Source organism: Aspergillus mulundensis (assembly GCF_003369625.1).
Source record: "Aspergillus mulundensis strain DSM 5745 chromosome Unknown scaffold_15, whole genome shotgun sequence".
In the NCBI taxonomy this organism is placed as follows: Eukaryota; Fungi; Ascomycota; class Eurotiomycetes; order Eurotiales; family Aspergillaceae; genus Aspergillus; species Aspergillus mulundensis.
Window position 1 is genome coordinate 588,947 of NW_020797903.1, and position 15,099 is coordinate 604,045.

General features: G+C 54.6%; 5 protein-coding genes across 5 annotated transcripts in view; 1 reads left to right on the forward strand and 4 right to left on the reverse strand.

Annotated features, from left to right (window-relative positions):
• The window catches only part of DSM5745_10507 (N(6)-L-threonylcarbamoyladenine synthase family protein), a gene marked incomplete at both ends in the record, with an annotated part of 1,630 nt that extends 1,578 nt beyond the window's left edge, over positions 1-52 (forward strand). The window contains one exon of the mRNA XM_026752523.1: positions 23-52. Coding sequence (XP_026598966.1) covers positions 23-52 — 30 coding nt within the window. The remainder of the gene's footprint in view (positions 1-22) is intronic.
• A 2,144-nt stretch (positions 53-2,196) lies between these two features.
• DSM5745_10508 (uncharacterized protein) lies at positions 2,197-4,154 on the reverse strand (the record flags this gene model as incomplete). The annotated part of the gene is made up of 3 exons (XM_026752524.1): positions 2,197-2,850; positions 2,939-3,657; positions 3,716-4,154. The coding sequence occupies 3 exons, from the start codon at positions 4,152-4,154 to the stop codon at positions 2,197-2,199; spliced, it is 1,812 nt and encodes a 603-aa protein (XP_026598967.1).
• Positions 4,155-4,702: 548 nt separating this feature from the next.
• On the reverse strand, positions 4,703-7,005 carry DSM5745_10509 (uncharacterized protein; the record flags this gene model as incomplete). The annotated part of the gene is made up of 2 exons (XM_026752525.1): positions 4,703-5,564; positions 5,627-7,005. The coding sequence occupies 2 exons, from the start codon at positions 7,003-7,005 to the stop codon at positions 4,703-4,705; spliced, it is 2,241 nt and encodes a 746-aa protein (XP_026598968.1).
• A 762-nt stretch (positions 7,006-7,767) lies between these two features.
• Positions 7,768-8,691, reverse strand: DSM5745_10510 (S-formylglutathione hydrolase; the record flags this gene model as incomplete). Its single annotated transcript, XM_026752526.1, has 2 exons — positions 7,768-7,953; positions 8,011-8,691. 2 exons carry the CDS (start codon positions 8,689-8,691, stop codon positions 7,768-7,770), a joined length of 867 nt encoding a protein of 288 aa, XP_026598969.1.
• Positions 8,692-8,943: 252 nt separating this feature from the next.
• Positions 8,944-15,090, reverse strand: DSM5745_10511 (C50 family peptidase; the record flags this gene model as incomplete). The annotated part of the gene is made up of 2 exons (XM_026752527.1): positions 8,944-8,946; positions 8,977-15,090. 2 exons carry the CDS (start codon positions 15,088-15,090, stop codon positions 8,944-8,946), a joined length of 6,117 nt encoding a protein of 2,038 aa, XP_026598970.1.
• Positions 15,091-15,099: the final 9 nt, after the last annotated feature.

The window sequence follows — 15,099 nt, forward strand, 5'->3', positions numbered from 1 at the left end:
AGAGGGTTGGATCGGATCTTAGTTGAGGGGGAGGGTGAACGCTGTATTATAGTGTACTATAGATAGATACTTGTATATCAACCTCGAGATTCTACTTGTCTACTCAGCACGTTACAAGCCAAGTTTATGGATAAAGTGGATTATCATTCATACCATACCAGTCCGTCAGTCATATCATAAGTCGTCACAACAAAATACATCGCTCAGTCAAAACACAGTGCCCTCTTCCTTTCCGTGAAACCAAGCCAACCCATATCCGATCTATCGTCTTCAACCCAAACCTCGAACCAAATCACGACAAGCCGAGCAAGTACTCCGTAGCAAAGCAAAGCAAGTCAACAATCACTCCCGAACAATCCATCTCCTCTCCTCCCTCGTCAACTTCGAATAGCTCCCATAATACTCCTCCGTATTCTCGATCGGCGTGATACAGTGGACCGTCGGGGCCCCCTGGAACTGGATCTTCTTGGCTGTCCCTGACGCGGCAGACGATTTCTTGAGGATGCTCTTGGCCGAGCAGGAGTTGACGTAGCTGGGCGTGGGCGTCGGGACTTGGAGGGTCGAGAAGCGCTTTGAGGGGGCCGGGCTTGGAGGGAGGGGACTTCGTGGGGAGCGGACTTGTTGGAGGCCCGGGGACTTGATGGAGAGGGAGAGGGAGGGGCGTTGGGCTGCGGCGATGGAGACGGAGAGCTTGGGCTTTGGGCGGTACATTTTGGTATTGGTTTTGGGTTTTGGTGGGATTGGGTGGATTTGGTTGTAGTGAGGAGGATGAGGTGTTTGAGGTTGTAAATGTATTAGCGACGACGGCGAACTAAGATATAATAGATAGACGAGGCAGACTCGATCAACGAGCTGTGGCTGAGGTAGGTAAGAGGTTGGTAAAGTAATGCGGCGTTTAAAGAAGGACGTTGTCTGGACCAGCCAAAGCAAGCGCGCACCAAAATAGAAGAGAAGAGCGGAGGGAGAAGCGAAGGTGTTTCAGAGAAGAGCCGGTGCAGGGTGGGCGGCTATACCTTTTTATGTAGGAGGGAGTCAATATAGCTTCCTCAATGTAGGAGGGAGTCAGGGAGACAGCCAATGGCTTCCCTTCCTGCCGCTAAGCGCCGACGCCTGCACGCTGCGGTGGCCGTCACACTGCCCTCCTCCAATCGAGTTCCTGCCCAGCCATTCTTCTGGGACTTCGGTTGGCCTGTGCTTCCCCAGCTGCAGTGCGGATTCCCAATCGAGGGGGCTAGCAAAGTCTCCTGGGGCGACGTCCAATCATAGTAGCCGTTGCTGCAGGGCGCTGAGAGGGGACTTGCACTATCACTGTGATGTGATCTCTTCAGGATCTGGGATGCAAGTGCCGACTGCGTGACAGTGTGATGGAGATCCAGGTTGGTTGCTATGCCCCTGTCACTTCCTATTCCTGTGAGCTTGTTGAAGTTGGTTGGGTGGGCGAGGTGGTCGATCAGTGTCAATCTTGAGAATTCTTCAGGTCGAGCAGGGATCATCCCCGCTGCTGTCTCTCTGACTTTTTCTCTCGTCCCACAGGATTGTGGTGATGGTGTGATATAGGTGATGTGATGTCGCAGTTGCAGAATGCACCTCCACCTTTCCCTCATCCCCGTACTCCTGCTCCAATTGTCTGTGTAATGGACGGGCAGCTTTGGTATAGGTCATATAGGTGCACACTCACGGAGCGTCATCAGTGTCTTCATTGGCATACATTGTTTGCCGCGCAGAAAGGGTCGTCCGTCTTATCTAGAATGTCTACATCGGCCAATAGGACTCAGCTTCAAAGAACCGTCCACTTACGAGTCTTAACCATCTTGACCCTGCAACCGATCCCTACATCCTATCCCATCATACTCTAGCATGCATAGGCATTAATTGACCAGGTGAGGCTTGCGTGCGAGTTCAGAGAATCCGGTTAGGTTCCATGGTCGGTCGAAACGCAAATCGTCAAACCCATAGACGCTCAGGTAATATCCTGAGAACAGAGGTACGGTGCTGTGCCGAAGACGTCTTCAGATATTACCTTTGGGAAAAGGGCCGCAACTGGACAGAAAGCCTAGTCCAACTCCGTCCAGGCAAGGAAAATGTGCAGTGTTAAATAGTCTCTCCAAATTGGCTTCCGAGTCATGTATTCAACTCATACGTCCCCCCCTCCCCCTGAAAGTGCAGACTCAGCCACTTACGTTGCCCTTCAGATTGCTACCAAGTCGCTCCAAAGACCACAGCCCCTGAAGCGGGAATTGGTATAAGACTTGATCTTAACCTCGTCTTCCCCAAAATGTTCCGTAGCCGGTGTAGTCTCGGCGTTGTGAGGCGCTGAAATACATTGTCACTTTGCCAGCACGTCTCTGAGCTGCTAGAGTGTGTGCATGCTGCGAACGGGCTCGCCGCGAGGTCCCAGAGTTGCTCATCAGATACCTGGAGTAATTGGGGTTCCAGTTCACCGGCAAGAGCGCTGCTTCGGCGCTCAACTAAGGTCTTGAGGCAGTTTATTGTTGCGGCCAGATAGTCCTGCCCTTGGGGTACCTTGCTGCAAAGATCGTTTCGAGTTCTTGCCTCGTCTGCAGCAGTGATTGCATCGCCCAGTTCCGCGCACACAAGAACGGCGTCGACTTCGTTTGCGATGCCGATCCAAGCCCTACTGGCAAGTCTGTTGATCTCAAGTTTCTTCATGCAACTGCCACGCCCAGGTTGCGTTATGATGTCGCCGAACTCAAAGCCGTACAGGATTCTGCCTTCGCTCGCTCTGACCACAGCCCTTGTCTTAAGCAGATTAATATTCAATCCGAGAAGAAGCTGCTGCAACTGGAACGCACTTCCTCCGTTTCCAAGGATAGCTGTGCGGCCTAACCCCTTCAAGTGTTCCCGGAGTGTGCTTGCATCTGAATGTGGCTCAACAAAAGGAACTTGACCCGGCGGACACCCGCGGCGCGAAGCATACGCTTGACACATATGCAAAAGTAAACTTAACTTTGGGACTAGCCAACACCGCCGCTCGCTTGAACTTGATAGATGCTGGTAGTTTCTCAGTTCCAAGATTGACTTGAGCATCGGTGCACCAACCCAGGAAGCACCGCATCTTCGTGAACTGGGCCGCATCGTCTGTCAAGACTCTGGTTCCGTGATCTTGCAGGTACGGATTGATTTGGCCTTTGGATTCGGTGAGAAGATGGAACTGGGCTGAAGTTCCGTGCACAGCCGTAGGATATAGTATGGTGCGATACCCGACGAAAACGATACCATCATCGACGGCTACCTGGAACTCTGCGGTCGCTAGCGATACCATGAGATCAAGCGATATCTCGAGTCCCTTTTCAGAGTTTGGACGAGCCTCTAAGCTGGCGCATACCAGTGTGCAGGACTTGAAAAGCTTCTCCCAGCAGCTATGCCCTAATTCAACGGAGTTTATGCCCAAATGGCTGGAGACGCTGAGCGATTTCCTTCCATTGGCCCTTTCTCTAAGATCAAACTCATAAGAGGAGGATGAGAGGTTGGGCCCATCTTGTGGCGCTGAACGGACAGCTCTGCAGAGCCAATCCCAGGCTTCAACGAGGCCCATCGCCGTCCTTGCATCATCAAGGGTGCGAAAGTGTAGCACGGCCACTGAATCGAAGAGCTCAACACAAGCACCATCGACGACTGGAATTTCGAGCTTCACCACTACTCTCGTATTAGCTCTAGCATTGAGCATTCGCATGTAGAATGGCGACATAGTTACCTGGCCTAGATCTCGTAGCAGCTGCGACTGAAAGCTCAAGAGCCGCCACTGCCAGAGCAACTGGTCCCAGAATAAGAGCAGCAGCTTGGAGCGCGGATGTTCGAACCGAAGAAGACGACGCTGCCTCTGGCTCTTTCAGGGTCGCTTTCGTATAACTGTCCAACATCATTTCAAGCATTGGGATCCAGGTGCCCCAGTTTCTGGTAAGGTACTCCCCGCATGTCGTTGCCATTACGTCGGCAGGGGAAGTGGCGTCCTGCAAGAGAACGACGTGCGTTCTGGGGCTCCATACTTCCTTGTTCGCGTGGTAGTTGGATTTGACAATCTCCGGGACCTCCCAATCGAATCTGAATTCGACACCATCGATGTCCCCGTCCGAGTATTGAGAGAGTTGTTCCCTGATTGACTCGAATGTTCGACTCATAGCGGGGTTCTGCATGTTTCGGAAGTCGCCTTTCTGGCTGAACTATATATCGTGCATCCTCTAGTTGTCTGTCCAGCTTTATTAGCGGGACTAATTAAGAGTGTAGTTACTTTGAGTCCTTACCGCTTGATTCGCTTGATATTATGATGCAGGAGTAGATGTTTGGGCTGAATCTGATGAAGATTGGTGAATTCTGGTTAATTTTGATGTGAGTTGCGAGGATCCAGCTCGATCAGATACCTACGAGATCAGAGGATCAGCCTGGTGAGCCTGGAGGGGGCGAAGCCGGGCGTCTATGCATTGTGGCTGTGAAAACGAGGCTTTCTGGCAGGCCAATGTCATGTCCACGGGTCGAAAGGTGCGTCGAGTGAGATGAAGATGAGGCTGTCTGGAACAAATAACAAGCAGGAGCGGGGCATGCAGCGCCCTCACTGCTGGCCAGATTGAGGTCCTGACCGAAGTGGAAGCAATACTGGGCAGAAGTGACGTCGCAGTGTATGGAAATGTAGATGGCAATGTGTGCCAGTAGCAGCGTTCTAGGCCTACCGTATCATGCAGGTAACTCAACCAAACCCGGGCTTAACATGGTACGAAACAAACATCCTCTTCGCCCTCGTGCTCGACCTCCCACTCAACCGTGCTGGCCCCCCAAGCCCCAACATCCCAACAGCCTCACCCTCCGGCATCTGATCCCCAATCCACCCAGGCAGCCCATCCAACTCCCTAACCAGAGACGTCTTGTAAACCATCCACAACGGCACATGCCGCGCAATCGCGCCGCCAACACGCAGTATCGCAAACGAGTCGAGCCTGCGCGTCCACCGCGGACTCCACGCCGCATAGCAGCCCAGCGCGAGGAGAGAGAGGACATGGACCCCCAAGAGCGCCGAGACAACGATGACGCCCGCGCGCGAGATAACGGGTTTCTGACGCAGCCGGCCCATGTCGAAACTCACGCGGAAGCCGCCGCCATACACATACGGCGCGTCGGGGTCCTCGGTGCTATGGTCCATCCAGGCCTTGTGCGACAGGTACGCGGCGCCCGTAAAGGCATTCGCGAGGGTTTCCGGAAACGTGTGGAAGCTGTTTAGCCACTCCGCGATGAGATCGCGCACATCCCAGCCGTTGACGCCGCCGGCGCTGTTGGATATGCACTCGAGCCTGATGCTTTCGAGCATGTAGCCGAAAGGCTTGAGGTAGCGACAGGCGCTGTGGGCGGGGTTTTGGTCCTTGTTATAGTCATAGATGACGGTTGCGGCGTAGGCTTCTGGCTGGCGGGCGTGTGATTCGATGAAGGAGCCTTGGCCGAAGAGGGCCAGGGCGATGGTGAGGAGGGGGCCCTTGTTGCGGATGTCTTGGAGGGCGTTGGAGGCGGGGGTGATTTCGGTGTCGCGGCGGGTTCTAGAGGCGTCTTGATCGGGATTTCTGCGACGGAAAGAATCAGCAACTTGTCGCTTTAGGGGTGAAATAGATGAAGGCTTGCGTACTTGATGGTCCCTTGGCTTTGACATCGATCATCGCAGAGCTCGGTTGGATCCTTGTCCAGCAGGAACCCCGCAACTCCACCATTCATGTAGTTCGGTAGCTCGAAATACCCAGTGGTCGTGGTGAGTGTCACTCGAAAGAAGCCGCGCTCAGGACGCGTCATTGCTATACTATAATTCACCAGTTTGACGTCAAGATACAGGTCTTCCGAGAACGTATGCCGGTCGCGAGTGGCCCGCCACGGCGATTGCGTGACATCGGCAGGCATGCAGGCCCTCAAGCCCCAGGTTTGCATCATGTCGCTACCGGGCATGTACCGCGAGGTGTTGGTATACTCGGCGAAAAAGGCGCCCTGGATCTGATCACAATCCTCGGGAAATTCGGCTTCAGTGATGACTTGATACTGCGCCGTCGAGTTGATCCTAGGCAGGAACTGACGGAACAGACCGGTGTGAAAGCCGCTGGGCAGCTCAGCCAGAAAAGGATCAGGCAAGAGAGAGATATTCTCAAAGGTCGCCCCCTGCCGCAAGCAGACATTCTCCGAGTACTTGTCCGTCTGAAACGGGTCACAGGTGACGTTGGCGCCTGGCCACAGCTGCGCGTGCTTCTCCGTTGAAGTCGTTGCCTCAAGCGCAGCACGGGTCTTGATCGTGATGATATTGCTGTCAGGATAGGAGTATTCGTCCGGAACCCAGAAACGCGACGGGAGGTCGATCAGCGACGAGATCTCTTGGGGTTTGGTTGGGGTCATCACGGCCTGTGAGGACAGGAGGATCGACTGCAATGGCGAGATGATCATGCCCAGCAGGTTCACCAGGATTGCCAGCAGTAGGAACGAACTTCCAAAGCGCTTCCACGCGTGGGCGAGTCTCCCGTATGTTGCCCAGTCCAGCCAGCCTCGGTCGGCGAGGCTCATGAGCTGTGGGATCGTGAGGCGCTCCTCGCGCTGCATGAAGATGACCGCGGCGCTGGCGCAGATGGCGGAGGTCAAGGGCAAGGTGAGCACGCTCGCGATTGCCTGGATGACACGAGCAGCATGGTACCAGCGTTCGCTCTTTTCGTAGACCGACTGGTTCTTTGATGGGTCGTAGGAGTCGTAGTTGGAATCACGTCCGGTCAGGGCGCCGTAGCGTTGACCGGCAATGGGACGGTCAGTGAGAAGGCAGACGATTACCCAAGGAGCAAGAACGAGAGCGGCGTAGAAAAGCGCGAGAAACAGGGCGTAAAAGCTGCGGGGATGGAGTTCCATCTTGGTCAGCTCCTTGGGGGGCTCATAGTCAGGAGGGGAATCATCGTGCAGACTCGGCGGTCGATCATGGTCTCTGTCTGTGTCTGTTGAGGCATGCCTGAGAACAGGGCCGAGAGGGATGGAATCAGACATGGCGGCCTCTCTGGTCAAAAACAGAACAAGACAGATCAGCGGGCATGAGGCTCCTATAAGGTCTCGGCAGGGGAGACGCCCTCGTGAAACTGGGACCCTGTGCGCACCATTGTTCCCCTAGTGGCTTAGAGCAGGGTCCGGTCAAAGCAAGAGCCTTAACAGTTGGCCCAGTGGCTTAGAGCAGGGCCTAGACAACAGCATGAGCCTTGACAATTGGCCCACAGTGGCCCAAGACCCTTGGCCTGCACGCCGTGGCATCTTGGCACAATCTCCGCTGCGCCCGATGGTGCTCATAGCCCACGGGTTACGGAATAGTCCGGGCATCTGCGGTAGGCTTTTGCTTTCGCTATGTCAAGGGGAGTATGTCGCGCACGGTGACCATAGCGATCGTTTGTCGGCTGAGGTCGTATTGACTCGCCTATGATTGTCTGGCTGAGCAATAAGGAGAGACACCATGATCCCATGCCAGGTTGCATCAGACCGTCGGGAATACTGCCTCTCGATCCCATCGGCCTAAGCACTGAACGCTCGATCCTCGGTACTATACGTGCTGACAGTAGTGCCGAGACCTCATAACAAACATGTATTTTATTCCTATCACTCATAACACGGATAACAGCCATCGCGTCCATCTATCTATACACTTCAGCGGGACTCAATCTCAAAGATTCGCCTGCCGATGGCTGACAAAATCAGAACCGAACATGCCAAACAATCCCATTCCTTTTCCAAGAACCAAGAGAAGAAAATAAGAGTCACCCACTAAGCAAAGAGATACTTGGCCGCATGCTCAATATGGTCATCCGCGAATGACGCCATGGTGTAGTAGCTGTGGTCGTAATCCGGCTGGTAGCGGACGTTGATGCCCGAGACACCAGCCTCCTTGGCAGCCTTCTCCAGGTTCTCGGGGAGGAGCTGGCCCTGCTTGTAGAAGTTGTCGCCGGTGCCCTGCGCTTGTCAGCACTACCCCTACCCCTCAAATAAGTTAGTTGACAAGAAACATACCACATCAATCAGCACATCCAACTCCTTCCCAGCCCACCCCTTCACCAGCTCGGTGGCATCATGCTCCTTCCACTTCTCCTGGCTCTCCTCCCCAAAGTACCCACCAAACGCCTTCTTCCCCCAAGCACAGTTAATGGGGTTCGAGATGGGCGCGAAGGCCGAAACACTCTTGTACTTGCCCGGGTTGCGCAGGAACAGCGTGAGCGCACCATGCCCACCCATGCTGTGGCCCGTGATGCTAACACGGGACGAATCAAGCTGCGGGAACGCCTCGAAGACGGTAGCCGGCAGCTCCTCCGTGACGTACGTGTACATGTTGTAGCCCTTGCTGTAGGGCTCCTTGGTAGCGTTGACGTAGAAGCCCGCGCCGGTGCCAAAGTCCCAGCTGTCGTTTTCGCCGGGGATGTCGAGGCCGCGGGGGCTGGTGTCCGGGTACAGAACCGCGATGCCCTTCTTTGACGCGCCGTGCTGGAAGAAGCCCTTCTCGGAGCAGTTGTCGGCCGTGCAGGTTAGGCCGGAGAGGTAGATGAGCACGGGGAGTTTCTGGGAGGGGGATTTGTAGGCCTGCGGTGGGAGGTACAGGTTGAAGGACATTTCGCAGTTGGTGGATTTGGCGGCATGGCTGAGCTTGAGCAGCTTGCCGCCGAAGGAGGCGATGGTTGCTTTTGTTGTGACGGACATTTTGCCAGTAGATGGTAGGATGGCGATGAGAGAAGAGCTGTGGAAGAGAAGTTGTTGAAGGTTAAGTTGGCGGCGATGAGGGGAATGAGGGGCAGCACAGGCTTGGCATGACAGGCTCCCCGCATCGCTTCTACAGATCAGGCAATCTTTCCCTGGCAGGATAAGAAAGGTATCATGACATTATAATAACAATATATACAGACAAACAAAAGCCCTCTATCAATGCCCCCAGCGCCACGATGCAATCCAAAACTACTCTAGAAAAACTCCAGGAACTCCATATACAACCGGCGCAGCGCCATTCAAATACTTCAACACACATGCTCCTCGCGACTGCGAAACTGCCGCGTCCAGAGCCACAGGGGCGTCTCCAACTTCTCCTCGTTCTCCAATTAGCCCCCAATGCTCAAATGTCGCCTTGGCAAATCGATCAATGTCTTTATCCGTGACGTCCCACAGCGTAGCCACCAGCGCGGGAGCTCCCGCCTGCAGGTAGTTCATCGGCGTGCCGTACGGCTCGTACTCGCCGGCTTCTGTAAGAGCGCCGCTGCTGCAGCCCATGAGGAAGGCCACGGCGCATCGGTCGAGCCGTTTGACGGTTCGGCCGCGGATGTATTGTGCGCCGCTTCCGTGGCCGAAGTAGAGGAAGAGGTCCTTCGACTCGAGGCTGTCCTTGAACTCGTCTTCGGTCGGTTGGCGGTTCACAACGCCAGTCCAGCCTTTGAGGCTAGATAGGTCCTTCTCAAACGTCCCTTGCGTCGTCTGTAGATCACCAGTGGGGTTAAGAATATAGGTGCCGTTGCGTCGAGCGATGCCGAGACTATTCTTTTCCTGGGCGCGGAACTGCAGAACACGATCACGCAGACACTCCAGAGACGGCACGCGACAAACCGGTAGACCTTGTAGACAGGGCAGCGACTCCCACGGGAACATATGCAGAGACTTGTCCAGGACCAGCACGGTGTTGTTCGGTCGCTGCTTGGCCTCCTCGCTGGCGGCCTCATGATAAGCCCGTACGGCATCCAGCGTCTCGACGACCATCATGTCGAAGTCGACCTCATCGTAAGCATTGCGCTCACCCTGGAACTGCAGGATATCAACAACAAAGTAGAGAAGATCCATCAAGGCATCCTCGGGGTCTTCCTGCTCATCCAAATCCTTAACTCCAACGAACAACTCCAGCACGTTCGGATGCAGCGTCAGCTTTGGCCCCTCCGCCCGACGCCCCTTCTGTCTGGAGGGGAGGTGCTTGTCGAGGATGTTCTCAAAGGAGCTCGCAAATCGTGCGAGCGACTTCGCGCCATGCGGGATGGGGGAGAAGATCCCCCTGAAGCCTCCAAACCAGACGTTCTCGATGTTCTGCAACAGGTTCTCCATTCTGCGGTCGAGGGCTTCGCGGTTCTTCCACCACTCCTTCTTCATCTGCCTGTCGACCTGCAACTTGGCAGCATGGGCGCTTTCATTGGCCAGCCGGATCAGCTCCTTCATTTCGTCTCGCCCGTCCTCAAACGTAAACTGCTCCTCCTCATCTTCCGAGTTGCCGCGCCTGAGAGGCAGCCGCAGTAAGAATGGAGAGCGGCCTTGGTGCAGTCGCGACACGACAAACTCAGTTTGATCTGCGCTCAGCGACAAAGACAGAACATTCCAATTCTCGGGAAGTATGTCGACATAGTCTGCGATAAAGTCAGACCCCACGTCGTCAGACTCCAATTTGGAACGCGGCCACAGCAGCGGGTCGCAGTAGTCGGCCAGCTCCTTGTCGATTCGGATAGCGGCGCGCTCTCTCGCGAACGCGCCAATGCGGCCAATTTCGTTCATATTCGCTGGAGACTGTGACCATGAAACCTGGTTCTGCGACGCAGTGACGTGAGACAGCATCGAAATGCGGCTCATCAGGCGTGACGCGGAGTGACTGTCAAGAGTAGATCCGAGGTGGGTAGCAGTGTGAAAAATATCGTTCAAGCAGTCGCCCGCCTTGGATAGCATGACGGAGAAGTCTTCTGTTGTCGGCTGAGGCTTGGAGCGTGTTCCGCGGGTAGGCGCTCTGGTTCTGCGTGTCGTGGATTTGCTGGGCACTTCAGTCACGGCCTTGGGTTGCAATGAGGGTAATGAGATGGTCGATTCGGGAAGAACGCAGTATACTGCATGGTTGGCAAAGTTGCGAATCGCGTCCGCAAGCAGGTGCTCACTCTCCCCAATATGCACCGAGATCTTGCTATCCCTAGTCACCGCAAATTTTCGAGCGTCGCTTAACAAATTCGAGGCTTTCTCAAACTCACGCTGTGCTCGTAAAGATGCAGCCTGCTGCCGAAGAATCTCGCTTTTTACGTCGAGTAGCGTGCTCGAACCAATTGTCGTTTCCGCGCTCGATGGCGGCTTCGGTGTGCTTCGTGCGGATGTGGAAGTTGAAGTGGAAGTCGTTGCGCTGCGGGTCCTTCTCGTTGCCGTTGCCGTGGTCTGTCTCGTCGATCCGCTCTTTGGTCGGATACGTAGTTTGTCCATCTTGTCCTCCAGTTCAGGGGCACTAGTCTTCTCATGCTCCTCAAACAGACCACTCAGCAGTTTCTCGGCTTCTCGAAGGGTGCGGTACTCGTTGCGGTAATCTCCCTTGACCCTCTGGAGAGCAGCCAGGCTCAACCGTAGCGAGACAAGCTCAATACTGCTCTCCAGCTGCTCAGATAGTTCCTTGGCAGATGCGAGGAGCTTTTGACCCTCGGGGATATGGCCACCAAGAATCCAGTGAGAGCCGAGATGCGCTTGGGAGGCAATCAGGCGAACGTTGGCATTCAGTGACTTGTTGATCTTCAGCGCCTGCTCTCCGTAGTAAATGGCGTCTTGAAATAAACCATGGTGTGCAGACAAGTTTGCGAGATGGAGCAACGAGCTGTGATGCGAGCCGATATGCGGCCAGAACGGGGCTCCTTGAGAGTAAGTTGATGACGTTCGCGACACCTCAAGCTTCGCCATTCCCTCGACGACAATCTCAAGTTCAGAGCTGTCACCGGTCACAGTCTTTTCCTGCTTCTTCTGGGCAAGCTTCTCCACCTTGGCCCAAATCCTGCAGTTCAATCGGACCGACAACTTGGCGAAGTATAGAGCGTCCTTGATAGAGCCTTGCACAAAAGAAAGGCGTGAGCTCATGAATGCAGCATCGGCGACTAGTCGTTCCCATGCAATCTTGGTCAATACCGAGCAAGCGTTCAAGTCCTCGGTTGACTGGTGCTTCTCGTAGAGCATCCTAGCCGCCGAAAGAATACTCGCCGCCTTTTGATTGTCACCTGTCTCGAGAAGGAATCCCACGCGAGCCAGTTCATACGACAGTCGCGCCAGGCAGGAGACTTCATGGTTGACAATATAACTATCTGCCCGGTTCAGGAGAGATCGGGCTTTTGTGCACGATCCGAGGCGGCAGTATTGAAGAACAAGCCGAGAAAGGACGATTATGGCCTCCGAGAATGTTCCAGCTCCGTGTAGCTCAGTCACGCAGAGCACCAGTTCGAGTGTAGCCAGCTGAAATTTCCACAGCCCGTGGATTTCGGTGTAATCAACAACGGCTTTCATCTGAAGAAGAAAGTACTCGACGTTGCCGACGCACGAAACAAGCGAGTTCAGATCTCGACAGAAACGAACAATTGAGGACCAGGTTGAGACGATCAATTCAAGCTCTTCGGATCCTAGGCTGCCTTGCTGGAGGCTAAGTGTGAGGCGAACCGAGTTCTTGAGGTAGGCAGCCACAGACTTGATATCGTCGTCTCCCTGGTAATCGTCGTTATCCAACCCTTTCCGCCCCTCCTCCACAAATTGCTGGAGCAGTGACGAATCCAAGCATCCCGGCTGTTCCAACGCAAATCGTAGTCCACAGAGCACAACGCGCAGTCGGCGAAGCGGGTGCTGCTCAACTGGGTACACTTCTAGCAGCCTTGCCACGACTTCTGAAAAGACAGATTGAAAAATGTCAACTTTGTTTGCGGTGCTGTGTATCTCAGTCAATATGCCCAGCTGCCTCTCCAGAATATGACCTCGTTCAACCGATGTAAGCGTCTCATCATCGAAGATCTCGTCCGCTACGGACCTTCTGTTCCGCAACTTCACCTTCAAGTACGCAGAAAGCACGCGACCAAGTGTAAATCCACTTCTCTTCGGATCTTGGTTCATCTGATAAGGAAAAAATCCCTCTGTGGAGGAGGTAATGTTATCCAGCGCGCCCGCGGTAATATGATCGCTGATAGCCTGACAAAACGCGATCTCGGCCTCAGAAACTATACCGGCTTCGACATATGTATGCGCGAGGCGCTCGTATTTGAGCGGCGCGAAACCAGTCGCCCGCTGAGAAGGCGCGCACCCAGAGAGCAGATTGGCAGATTGCTTCAACAGTGGCAGGAGTTCGCGGGCGCTCTTCCCAGCCTCCTTTTCTTTTAGATATCGCGACCAGAACAGATTCGAGAGCTTCACCAATGCCAGGCCAATGGAGTCGGCAGCAGCCGTGTCAGCCTCGTCGAAAGACTCAATCGTCGTAAGAATGCGCTGGGAATCAAGTAACGTAGGGACTATCTCATCCCATGGCGGACGTTGGGACATGACAGACAACTTTCCGATCGCTACGGCCGAGTCCACCGCGGCGAGTATGATGCTCTGTGCCGCCTCAATTCGTTTCTGAAATGTTATTTGGTCGTTCAGTTCGTCGTCCGCGGGTCGGCGTCCGATATACCGGCGCAAGAAGCGTATAAAACCGTTGAGATATTCGCAGACTCGTGGGAAGGTGGCGTTTTCGGATACTGAGCCCTGTTCTTTGGATAGTAGATCCCCAAACCAACCCATGGCGAGCTTTTTCAGTTTAGCCGCCTGCACTAGCAATTCGTCCAAATCATGAGTGCTCCCTTTTAGCGGTAGGCTGAGAGCAGTCGTCGCGTCAGTAACAGCATCTGAGATATCACAGGGCAATTTCGCGGATGACTTGGCGGTCTGAAAATATAAGGCAGCAATCTTGCATCGGACAGTCGCCAGACCAAGGCACTGACCGCTTGAGAGGGGGTTGAGTGATTCTGTAAAGAGTTGCAAGGCTTCATCGAAGCATCCGGCATCCTGGGCGAGCTGTCCCAGTATAGTAGCGATTCGGGCTACTGATAGGTTATCCGTGGATCTCGGAGTACGGTTCTGCGTCTTCGCGAATGCTGACTGTAGTCGGACGATGTTCTTGTAGATGGATGCGAATTCGATTTTCTCAATGCTCTTAGTGGCCTGCGCAAAAGCTCCGATGTACCTTGCCAGCGGATCCCACATCTCCTTGTTGTCCTCACAGGCATGGCCAGATAGCTTCCAGGACATGCATCGAATTTCGAGCGATAGTAGTTGTAGAGTGAGTATCGTAACCGGCCTCAGCCGCTCCTTCGTCGTGCAGGCACCGCAGGCCGCTAGAGATAGAATCGTACTGGACAAAAGCTGAAGTTGAACCGCCGCCTTATCCTTGGTGAGCGCACCCGACTCAATGGCCGCCATTATAACATTCGCCGGACTACTCTCATCCGCTAGCTGCAGTGAAGGCACGAGTTTCTGCACCGTAGCCGGTCGTTTCTCCGCAGCAATAAGACGCAGCGCATTCGACTGGAACGAGACCAGCAAGCCATACACCGAGCGAGCACTCGCAACATTCGAAAACGACAGAAGATCCGACATCCGCTCCTTCGCTTCCTCCTCCCCATCCGCAGCATCCCCTTTTCCTGTCCTTTTCCTCCCACTCGGTAGCCCATCCAGATAACTCTGAATCCTCCTCTTAAGGCCCCTCAACTCCTTATACGCGGTTTCATGCAGCCCGAGAGCCAGGAGCCTGCCTGCCAGCACGCAAGCGCCCTGTTCAAGCTGCAGATTCGGCAATCCTCCCTCCACTGCGCTGTCCGTTTTCAGCATTCGCAGGCACGAGAGTGATAACCGTGCACATTCCGCTACCGCAGATACACCATTATCGCTGTCCGCTGTGTCGGGCTGACTCGTCTTCGTCCGTCCTTTCGTAGTTGTGCGTTTCGCCGGACTGGACTCCCTCTTCTCCTTCGAAAGTGACGTGACTGACTTCACCGCGTCGGAAAGTGTCTTCAGCGTCGTATTAAACACCTCCGTAGCAAGGACCAGTTTCTCCTGATTTGATAACCGCGCGTCCGCAAGGCTCGTTGTATCCTGGCTAGGCGTCTTCGATCTCGCCGTGCTCGTGCTCGTACTCGTCGTTCTCGTCCGGCTAGTTTTCGCCCGCGACGAAGTCGTCGTACTTGTAAGTGTAGATTTCGTGGCTCGTGCAGACTTCTTCACGGCCTCAACCTCCCCTGCGCTCCGGAAGAGTGTTTGGAGCGACAACACGGTGGCCGCCGAGCATGTTGACGTCGAGCGCACGGTCTGCTTCACCGATTCCATGGCAAAAGA